The 11579-nt window shown below is 47.3% G+C and overlaps 1 protein-coding gene across 1 annotated transcript in view; it reads right to left on the bottom strand.

Moving 5' to 3' along the window:
• Positions 1-932: 932 nt before the first annotated feature.
• The window catches only part of LOC128981107 (carboxypeptidase A2-like), an 11810-nt gene continuing 1163 nt past the window's right edge, over positions 933-11579 (bottom strand). The window contains exons 2-12 of the mRNA XM_054399762.1: positions 9914-10002; positions 8151-8232; positions 7392-7526; positions 6790-6888; positions 6107-6208; positions 5489-5590; positions 3943-4053; positions 3221-3311; positions 2255-2454; positions 1833-1917; positions 933-1120 (exon numbers count right to left, since the gene is read on the bottom strand). Coding sequence (XP_054255737.1) covers positions 933-1120; positions 1833-1917; positions 2255-2454; positions 3221-3311; positions 3943-4053; positions 5489-5590; positions 6107-6208; positions 6790-6888; positions 7392-7526; positions 8151-8232; positions 9914-9978 — 1260 coding nt within the window. The 5' untranslated portion in view covers positions 9979-10002. The remainder of the gene's footprint in view (positions 1121-1832; positions 1918-2254; positions 2455-3220; positions 3312-3942; positions 4054-5488; positions 5591-6106; positions 6209-6789; positions 6889-7391; positions 7527-8150; positions 8233-9913; positions 10003-11579) is intronic.

Below are 11579 nucleotides of genomic sequence, written 5' to 3'. Positions count from 1 at the left end.
GCTAGAGGATAAGCATCTTCTCTCCCAACCCAACTTTCTGGTCTTACATTTAATGTCTCCTCATCCTCCATGCTGATGCAAGTCCTTCAGCCAACTTCTTGTTTAACTGGGTGGGAAATATTCTTCTCTTTGGGAGAGGTCACAAACATCTCAATAGCCATAAAAGTGGTCACATCTTCCCTCCTCCTCTTGTCACTATTCCTGCTGTGTCTCATTGAGGGGGATCACATCTGTGTCTTAAAATCTTCTAAGGATCCTACCATGCATGTAGAGACCTTATAGCAGCATTCCAGTACCTGAAGGGGGCCTACAAGAAAGCTGGGGAGAGACTTTTCACAAGGGCTTGTAGTGGTAGGATGAGGTGCAATGGCTTTGAGCTGGAAGAGGGGAAATTGAGACTGGAGATTACGAAGAGATTCTTTATAGTGAGGGTGGTGAGACACTAGAAGAGGTTGCCCAAGGAAGTTGTGGATACCTCTTCCACCCCCAGAAGTGTTCAAGGCCAGGCTGGATGGTCCAGGGCTTCACACCCTCTTCATGAAGAAATTATTCTTCATGTCCAACCTAAATCTCTGGTACAACTTGAAGCTTTTTCCTCGTCCTGCCACTTGTTCCTCGGGAGAGAAAGCCAACCCCCACCTGGCTCCAACCTCCTTTCAGGGAGTTGTAAAGAGCCAGAAGGTCTCCCCTCAGCTTCCATTCCCCCAGGCTGAACAACCCTAGCTCCCACAGCTGCTCTCCACAAGACTTGTGCCCTAGAACCTTCACCAGCTTGGTTGACTGCAGAGCTGCAGTGAACAAGCCCCACCATCACAAGTTTTTGAGACACTGCAGGAGGGTGCACACAGGGTTTTATTTAACCAAGTGTTGAGGCATTACAGATGTCACTGAGAGAAGGGGATGTATGAGCTTGCTGATGCCCACCCCAGCTTTTAGTCTGTTTTGTCTCGCACGTGCTCCATGATGGTCTTCAGCCCCAGCCAGGTCTCGTTGGCAGTGGGGATGATCTGGTTGGCTGGCAGGAGGAACCCATAGCGCCCAGTGTCTCTCAGCTCCAAGGCAAAAGAGTATTTGATGCCATAATCATAGCTCCAGTCAATGCTGCCTCCACTGGCAGGGTCTGAAAGGGGAATGAGAAGAGTCAGAAGCATGAAGAGATCTGGGTTCTGCTGTCTCACCTTTTCTCCTCCTTCAGAGACAGCTGTTAGGTTTTTTGTGAACACTCAGATCTGATGTTTTAAACTAGAGCAGGGTAGACTTAGGATGGACATCAGGAGAAAGTTCTTTACTGTGAGGGTGGTCAAATGCTGGAAGAGGTTGCCCAGAGAGGTGGTGAAGGTACCATCTCTGAAGACATTCAAGGCCAAACTTGATGGGGCCCTGAGCAACCTGATCTGGTTAAAGATGTCCTTGCTTATTGCAGGGGGGGTTGGACAGAATGACCTTTGAGGGTCCTATCCAACCTGATGCATTCTATGTTTGATGGCTTCAAGCTGGAGGAGGGGAGGTTTAGGTTGGATATTGGAAGAAATTTCTTCACTGAAAGGATTCTCAACCACTGGAACAGGCTGCCTCATGAGGTGGCTAAATCCCCATCCCTTGGTGTTTAAAAGCCTCACAGATGCAGTGCTGAGGGACACGGTTTAGCACCAGACTTGGCAGAGTTGGAGAATGGTTGGACTCAATGACCTTAAAAGTCTTTTCTAACCAAACAATTCTATGATTCTGTTTGGCTGGTGCTGTCACTCTGCAGAAGCATCACTGCTTCCAGCAGGGAGAGACCTTGGTGGATGGGACAGAGCCATAAAAGCCCAGACCTGCAGAACACTCACAGATAACTTTGCAGATGCTCCCAACTTCAAAGCTGGTGCCATACAGGGAGTGGATGGAACTGGCAGCAGCTCTTCCCAAGGCATCCTGGAGAGAAGAAGATGGAGGAGAAGTCAAAAAAGTAGCCACTCTTCATGAGACTCAATGTTTAGATTTAGCCAGTCTGAGCCATACTGGCTCTCTATAACTCCATGAAAGGAGGTTGGAGAGAGATGGGGGTTGGTCTCTTCTCCCATGAACCAAGTGACAGGACAAGAGGAAAGGGCCTCAAGCTGCACCTGGGTCTTGGGTGACCCTGCTGTAGCAAGGGGGTGGCCTAGGTGATGTGCCGGGGTCCCTTCCCACCCCGCCATGCTGGGATTCTGAGTATAGAGGTCTGGCCAGACAGAACAGAGGGAGCTAAAGCTGAGTCCTTGAGTCTCACCAGCTCGTCACGGTCTGCTGGCTCCGTGCATTTGTAGCCATAGGGGTACATCAGGAGCTGTGAGTAGCTGTGGAGGGTGAGGAAGGCCCGGACGTTTCTATGGTTCTTGATGAAGTTGACAACAGATTTAACTTCCACCTCTGAGGTGGCACTGGGCCCATGGTAAGATTCAGAACAGGGGTAACTGCTGGCTCCAGGACCTGTTGGTGCAGAGGTCATAAAGGGAAACCAGTAAGAACTGGTATTCATGAAAGGTCAAAGCAGAGCAACACAAAGCTGGGCTTCCCTAGGAACAGGTCTTGAGCCTAAAGCCAGGTCTTAGGTACTCCAACAGAGAATGTGACTACTCAACACACTTCTAGATGATACAGGTCCTTGCCATCAGAGGAGGCCACAACAATTACCTGAGGGCTGGAACTCCTCTGCTATGAGACCAGGCTGAGTTGGGGTTATTCAACTTGGAGAAAAGAAGGGTCCAGAGAGACTTTCTGGTGGCCTTTCAGGACATAAAGGGGTAAATCAGAAAGATAGAGACAGACTTTTTGTCAGGGCCTGTTGTGACAGGACAAGGGGTGATGGGTTCAAACTAAAAGAGAGAGACTCAGATTAGATAGAAAGGAGATGTTCATCACTGTGAGGGTGGTGAGACCCTGTCCCAGCTTGCCTGGGGAGGTGGTAAAAGCCTCATCCCTGGAACCATTGCAGGTCAAGTTGTCTGGGGCTATGAGCAACCTGCTGTAGTTGCAGATGTCCCTGCTGATTGAAGGGATGGACTAGATGACCTTGGAAGGTCTCTTCCAACCTTAAAGCATTCTCTCACTGTATGACACCTACCACCCTATTTGACCACTTTTTTCCTCAATCCCATATATGATGACAATTTCTGGTCCTGTGTGACAGGATCTGGACACATGGAAGGGAATTTTCTTCTTAGTGACAGCCAGAAGCCAGAAATTTTATTCCTACCTCCAAAACCTGCATCCCAGTTCCTGTTTGGATCGACTCCATAACACAAACTGCCTGGAATCTTGGAGCGAGTCTTCCGCCACATGCGATCCTAAACCAAAGAACCACTGGATAGATGAGACCACCTTTAAAGGTCCCTTAGAACCCAACAACACCTTCCATGATTTGATGCCTTCAAGAAGGAGCAAATGTTGCTCCTTGCATTAAAATTGTTACCTGGGAATCGTTGCTGTTCACCAGGAAGTGAGTGGACCTGGTGCTCAGGGACATGTTTCAGTGCTGACTTGGCAGTGCTGGGTTAAAGGTTGGACTGGATGACCTTGAAGGGCTCATCCCAGCCAAACAGATATTCTGTGATCCTAGGCATGAGCCTAAGATTATTTCTGATGGGCCAGCTGGAGGTGCTCAAGAAATGTGTGGACATGGCACTTTGGGACGTGGTTTAATGGCCATGGTGGTGTTAGGTTGATGGTTGGACATGATGACCTTAGAGGTCTTTTCTAATTGACACAATTCTGTGATTCAATGATTCTAAAAACTGAAGTGTTGGTGACTTCACAGTGGGTTAAGATGGGTTAGACAAGAATTAGTGTCTTTGGCTGCACAAGTCTTTTGTAGCTGCTTCTTACAGCTTTACAAAACGGACTTTCAGAGCCTACCTTACAAATGTAAGAGGATGACAGCTCTTTAGATCAGCTGAGACACCCAACATGCTTACTCACCGAGGTGTGAGTGAACACATATCCATCAGGGTTTGAGACTGTCAGCAGGAAAATGTCCATTTTGTCCAGCAGAGAGGTGATGGATGGATCCTTCCCATAGTCAGAGGCGATCTAAGCAGAGACAACATGGTGACCATCAGCATATTTCATTCCTACCTTTCTTAGGCTCCAGCAGAGGCTCCAAGCCTGGCTTTTAGGGCAGGGCAAGAAGAAATAGCAATTGTCTGCTGACCATGACTGTTCCTCATTAGACTTGGAGCCCGGAGACAGAGCAATGAATGTATTTTACTTATTTCACACTGAAGACAGAATAAAGTTAATGGAAAAACAGCAACAACGTTTTCCCCTGGAGAATGGGCCAAGGCTGGAGGAATTGAGATGTGTCAGGCACGTTGCCAACATACAAATGTGCTGCCCTTCTCTGGTGGCCTCATCATGGTCAGCAGAATTTAAATGCTTGCTTCTATAGAGCTGGAAGTTCTGGCACTCTTGTGGAAGGTAACCAACCACTTGGTGTTTCTCTGCAGATCAAAGCAGCAAACTAATCTTCCCTCAGTCCTTGGTTATTTCTACAACTCCCAGCCCTGCAGACCTCAACAACATCATCAGAGAGACTAAATTTCATTTACCTAAACTTCTCCCAGCTGCTCTAATATGACACAGCATTCTTCAGTTCTTTGTCTGGGCAGCTCCCACCTTCTCTCTGAAGCTGGCTGGGCTTTAGGAGGGTGAAGGAGAGTGAGCAGAGTTGCTACACACTTGCACTTGGGTCACAACAACCTCATGAATGTTCAAGGCTTGGGGCAGAGTGGCTGGAAACTGCCCAGTGGAAAAGGACTTGGGCAGGGTTGGGTGACAGCAAGAGGAGCCAGTGTGTGCCCAGGTGGCCGAGCAGACCACTAGCATCCTGGTTTGGATCAGCAAGAGTGTGGACAGCAGGAGCAGGGCAGGGATTGTCCCCCTGTACTTGCTACTGGTGAAGCCACACCTCAAATCCTGGGTTCAATTTTGGACCCCTCACTCCAGGGACATTGAAGTGCTGCAGTGGATCCAAAAAAGGGCAATGAAGCTGGTGAAGGGTCTAGAGCAGAAGTCTAGTGAGGAGCAGCTGAGGGACCTGGGGTGGTTCAGCCTGGAGAAAAGGAGGCTGAGGGGAGACCTTCTGGTTCTCTACAACTCTCAGAAAGGAGGTTGGAGCCAGATGGGGGTTGTTCTCTTCTCTCAAGGAAAAAAGTTAAAGGACAGGAGGAAATGCCCTCAAGTTAGGCTGGACATGAGGAAGAATTTCTTCATGAAAAGGGTTGTCAAGTTATGGACCAGACTGCCCAGGACAGTGGTGGAGTCTCCATTCCTGGAGGGATTTCAAAGCCATGGAAATGTGGTGTTGAGGGACATGGTTTAGTGGAGACCTGGTAGTGCTGGGTTAATGATCTTAAAGATCTCTTCCAACCAAAGTGATACCATGAGTTCATGGCTCTATCAAGGTGTGATACACTTTTCTATAGTGAGAGACATCCCCAAGGTAGAAGAAGAACCCCAAAGTGACCTTTCTAGCTATCCATATGGCAGTTGCTTGAGTAACCCACTCCCGGGAATGGATACCAGCATCCAGCCAGATTGCAGGACGGTTGCTTCCTCCAGTGCTGAACTGTGAAAGAAAACAGAAAGATTTAAAACTCTTGGTGACACCTTTTAATCAAGGACATCTCATGTAGACCAGGGTGCTTTGGACTCAATTGTGCTGTATCTACAATGACTATATGTATGAGTATTTGTTTTGTTCTTCCTGGAAGGAAGAAGGCTGAGGGCAGACGTTCTGGCTCTTGGCAACTCTCTGAAAGGAGGTTGGAGACAGGTGGGGGTCAATCTTTTCTCCTAAGTAACAGAACAAGAGGAAATGGCCTCAAGTTGTGTCAGGAGAAGTTTAGGTTGGACATGAGGAACAATTTCTTCCCCAAGAGGGTTGTCAAGGAAGGCCTAGAACAGGCTTCCCAGGGCAGTGGTGGATCACCATCCTTGGAGAGACTTGGAAGCCATGTGGATGTGGTGCTGTGGGACATAGTTTGATAGTGACCTGGCTGTGCTGGGATAATGGTTGGGCTTGATGATCTTAAAGTTTTTTTCCAACCAAAACAACTCAATGATTCTCTGCTATGTGTCATACCTTGAGCACGTACAACGGCCTCTTTTCATAGGATTCCCCAATCTTGATCTTACTGACAATTTTGCTGAACTCATAGGTAATGTGATCCAGCTCTTCATAAATCTGAAAAGAAAAGCCATCATGAAATTCACATTTTACTGTAGGACCTGAGGAAATCTTCTTTTATTTCCTTTTGCCTTCATTACAATTACTACGACCTCTTCAAATCCCACCTCACCCTCCGTTGCTGTAGTCAGTGCTGCTCCTAACGTTACAAAGTAGAAGATCAAATCAAGATCACTCAGAGTAGAAGGAAGTGAAATTGAAGTCTACTTGAATGAGTTCAAAACCATCTTTAAGAACTTCAGGCAGTAAAACATCTTCCTATATTTCCCTGTTTTAAGATTAATATATTTCCCAATATCATTTGAGGGTCAGAGGGAAACATTTTGATAGAACTCTGCAGAGTTCATGAAAAATTGCAATCAACACTCACCTGTTCCAAAACTCTGTCGGGGTGCTCACCACAAAATTAATACATTTAGAAACCAAATCACACACCAAAAGAAGCTGGAAAGACATTTCAGATCCTAATATAGGATGTTTCAGTGAAGAAAAAAAGGAATGAAGAAAAAAAAAAAAAAGGTGTGGAAAAAAAGTCCAGAAAAAGAGAAATCCTCTCCCCTCAAAGCTGAGGTACTCACTTCATCCAAAGTGTGGTATATTGCATAGCTGAAGCTGCTGCTGCTGCGCTCCATTTGTTTGCTGTAGGCCATATCTTCCTTTTCTTTATCCAGAATAGCCTAAAAGAATTGATGGAAGCGAGAGAAAAGCCTCAGTTTGCCAGCTTCAGACCCAGTGTTGATCTCAGACAAGCAAACGTGCTGTCACAACAGGCCCTGCTAAAAAGGATTGTCCCCATCTTTCTTATAGAATCATAGAATCATGGGTTGGAAGGGACCTTAAAGATCATCTAGTTCCAACCCTCCCACACCATGGGCAAGGACACCTTCCACTAGACCAGGTAGCTCAAGGCCTCATCCAGCCTGGCCTTGAACACCTCCAGGGAGGGGGCATCTACAGCCTCCCTGGGCAACTTGCTCCAGTGTTTCACCACCCTCGTTGTAAAGAATTTCTTCCTAATCTCCAGTCTCAATATCCCCTCTTCCAGCTCAAAGCCATTGCCCCTTGCCCTATCACTACAAGCCCTTGTGAAAAGTCCCTCTCCAGCTTTCATGCAGGCCCCCTTCAGGTACTGGGAGACCACGATGAGTTCTCCCAGAAAATATGTGCCAGTGGCACCTACCTGAAGGTCTTCAATCAAGATGGAGTACTCAATTCCATTGGATTCCAGGAAGGCTTTGACAGCTTGGACATTGTTAGCAGGGATTCGCACATCCACAGGTCGGCCAGAGGTGGAAGGATTGATCCAGAAGTCAAGCTGGAAAGAGAAAAGAAAATGGATTTAGTCTGAGAAACGTGTTCTGCAAACAGCTCTTCTAAAGCTTGAGGAGTTCTGGTTTCACCCAAACTGAGCAACATCATGCTAAGAGCACACCAGAGCCTCACCACAACCTGTACAGTTAATGTGAAAAGCACCAAGAGAAAACCAGTGAGGTGTTCAGCTTTCAGTGTTCTCACTGACTTTAGAGCCTCAGTCATGGAAGCAAGAGGAAACATTGGTCTCCCATGAGGGTTATTTGAATATCCCCCTTCTTACCAGAAACATTTTCAATAAAAGCTCTGTGTTACAGAAACCCAGAATTCCCAATGTTGAAAGGAACCTCTCAGGATCATAAAGGCCAACCCCCCTACTAAAACAAGATCACTCACAGCAGGTTGCCCAGGATCACAATGTCCAGGAGGGGTTGGAATCTCTCTAGAGAAGAAGACTCTGCAATCTCTCTGGGCAGCCAGCTCCAGGGCTCCACCACCCTCAAAGGCAATGAGTTTCTCCTAATGGAACCTCCTACAATCCAGTTTGTGCCCGTAGCCCCTTGTCCCATCACTGGGCACCACTCTAAAGAGTGTGGCCCCATTCTCTTGCCCTGAGGTGACAACATACCTCAAGGTGTTCCAGAGATTCCAACAGCCTCAATTGCTCGACTTCCTCCTCATTTCTTGCCTGGATTCGGAGAACCTGGTGCCTGTAAAAAATCAGTGAGTCTTCAGAAACAGTCTCAAAAAGAAGTTGGGTTGAATGAGCTTGTTACTGAGATCATGAGTTTGATGGGTAGTTACATGCATGCTACCAGCTGGTATGGACTTCTTCAATGCAGCCAACTTCGTGTCACCCAAGGGTTGAACCAACAACCTGTTGTACAGGCACTAGGATGGGAGTAAGTTAAATGGCAATTTTGACTCATCAGAAGCTTTCATCATAAAAAAAGACATTGAGTGGATGAGCTTTTACCTGCTTACAAGGATCAGTCTTTTATAGCTTCATAGAATGGTTTGGGTTGGAAACGACCTTAATGATCCTCTAGTTCCAACCCCCCTGCCTTGGGCAAGGACACCTTCCACTAGACCAGGTTGCTCAAGGCCTCATCCAACCTGAACACTTCCAGGCAGGTGTCATCATGACCTCCCTGCACAACTCATTGCAGTGTTTCACCATCCTCACTGTAAAGAATTTCTTTCTAAATCCACTCTTGTATCAACAAGTTATTTGTTTGTCAACAACTTGCAGAAGAACATTCTGGTTGATCTTGCCAGTGGTCAAATGTTTGAGGGGCACCAAACATGGGAATTGTTTCTCCTTTCCTCAATCTCGTCAAAGGATGATGACAAACTTCCCTGTGTTGTCAGAAGGTGATACCATCAGGGGGTGACCACCATTCCAGGTGGGATGAATCACCTTCTGGAAGTACCTCACTCCACTGGTTAGAGGTGACCTCAGTGATTAACTTGGACTATGCGTTGTACAAGGTACAGGGACCACAAGGTGGGTTTTGGATCACTAGGAACATAAATCCCACTGGAACACCCTCCAGGCTGCCTGGGGAAACAGGTACAAACAAATGGTACCAAAAGGAGAGGGTGAAGAGCTCAGGCTTGTTCAGGGTGATCTAATCTCAGCCTACAACTGTTTGCAAAAGAATTGCCAACTTTTCTTGGTAGAGGGAGACGATGACAAGAAGAGGAAACAGCTTCATGCCCTGAGCTGAGCAGAGGGGTGGGCTAAAATCTTCACAGGTCAACACTAACCCACATCCCTAAGCACCAGGTCCACAGGCTGCTGGAACACCCCCAAGGATGGTGACTCCACCACTGCCCTAGGCAAACCATTCCAATGTTTGAGAACCCTTTCAGTGAAGAAATATTTCCTAGCATCCAGCCTGAACCTCCGCTGGTGCAGCTTGAAACCATTTCCTCTGGTCCTGTTGCTTGTCATCAAGAAGAGGCTGGGCCAGGCCCCTCCTTGATCCAACCTCCCTTTGGGTAGTTGTAGAGAACGATAAAGTAGTTGTCCTGCCACCTGCAGGGGGCTTGGACTAGATGACCTTGAAAGGTCTCTTCCAACCCAAAGAATGCTGTGATTCATAGATTCATAGATCAAGTCTTGAGACTGCTCCCCAGGTACAGTCAAAGCCAAAATAAAGGCTTGGGTGAACCTAGATTTAGGAGCTCAACTCATTCTCCTTAGAAAACCCAAATAAAAGTAGAGGGAAGTTTCTTCAGACACTGGATTACCAATGCAACAAGACAAGTCAGCCATAAAAAACAAGGAATGTGCCCCAAGCAGACTTGTTAAAGTTAAGATCATGAAAATCAACAAGTGGATAGCAGGACCTTAAATGAATGGTATTCCATGAAAGAATAACTCACCCAACAAAAGTTGTCAGGCACAAGGAAGCCCCAAAGAGGGCACTGAAGATCAAAATCAGCTTCATGGTTGAGATGATGGCCAGCTCAGCCTAGCAAAGGGGAATTTATAGAGCACTTCTTTAGAAATCTTCTTTTTCCAGATTAAACATCTGTGTTCCATCTGACTAAGTTCTCACCTTTATCAGAGCTTTCAAGGCAACCAACAGGATAGGAGGTTGATTTCACTTCCAAATAAAATTTTCCACTGAGACGTGCAAACCTGGAAGGGAGGAGTTGTTTTCAAAGCTTTGACTTCGTAGCTCCTCGCTGCCCTTTCACACATTTTTCTAGACAGAGGAAAACAAAGTCAAACTGGGCATTACCCCAGCTCTCACTGGGGCTGAGGAGCTCTCAGAGTTGACCCTTGGTCATGGGTTTTCCTCTGTCACGTTTCTAGTAGCCTGCTCCTTGTTGCAAAGAGGCCAACAGCAGAAAAGAGCTCACTCCACCAAAAACCTCAATTGGAGTGAATATTTTGAAGGATGAAGTCTGAGTTCTTCATTTTTGATGGTTTCATAGAGGTCCAGCACAGCTTCAAGCACTGAAAGTGTGCAGAAAGATTTGAGTGAAAGCAAGTCAGAGAACAAGAGCAGAAAAAAGCCTTGGGTGAACAGGAACACAGAGGAGCTCAGCTCTGCAGGTAGACCCTACTCACAGAATCCCAGAATCCCAGTAGGGTGGGGCTTGGAAGGGACTCTGCAGATCATTCAGTCCAACCCCCCTGCTAAAGCAGGGTCACCCACAGCAGGTTGCCTGGGATCACAATGTCCAGGTGGGGTTGGAATCTCTCCAGACAAGGAGACTCCAGAACCTCTCTGGGCAGCTGCCCCAGTGCTCTGGCACCCTCAAAATCAAGAAGATTCTCCTTGTGGAATCTGCTGGGTTCCAGTTTGTACCTGCTGTCCCTTGTCCCGTCAATGGGCACCACTGACAAGAGTCTGGCCACATCATCTTTCCTCCCACCCTTTAGCTCTTGCTGAGTATTGATAATATCTCCTCTCAGGCTGCTCTTCTCCAGGCTCAACACCCCAGGGCTCTCAGCCTTTCTTCCTCACAGAGATCCTCCAGGCCCCTCTACATCGTTGGAGCCTCCACTGGACTCTCTCCAGTAGTTCCCTGTCTCTTGGTCTGGGCATCCCAGAACTGGACCCAGTGCTCCAGCTGTGGTCGCTCTAGGACAGAGTTTGCTCTTGGATAGGCTTTCTAGACACCCTCTTCCAGTGGAGCATCCTTCTCAGGAAAAGGGGACATAGGTTTGAAGAAGTGCTGGAACAGCCACTGCCAGGTCCTCTCACCTTTACAGGGTCAACAGGGCTGTTCCAGGTTCACTGGATCCCTTTGGGGATACTCTTCTGGGTCCCTTTGCTCTTGTGCTCTTCTATATCTCACTTAAAGAGTCATAGAATGGTTTGTCTCGATAGGGACCTCTAAAGGTCATCTAATCCAACACTTCTGGAGTCAGCAGGGACATCTGCAACTGGAGGAGGTTGCTCAGATCCCCAAACAACCTGACCTGGAATGGTTCCAGGGATGGGGCTCTGATCAGCCTGCTCTAGTTGAAAACGTCTGCTCACTGCCTGTGGGGTTAGGCAAGATAACCTTTAAAGTTCACTTCCAACTCAAAACA

Source organism: Indicator indicator, chromosome 3 (genome assembly GCF_027791375.1).
Source record: "Indicator indicator isolate 239-I01 chromosome 3, UM_Iind_1.1, whole genome shotgun sequence".
NCBI lineage: Eukaryota > Metazoa > Chordata > Aves > Piciformes > Indicatoridae > Indicator > Indicator indicator.
The sequence above is the reverse complement of the archived record's forward strand: the minus strand, read 5'-3'. Positions and strand labels throughout refer to the sequence as shown.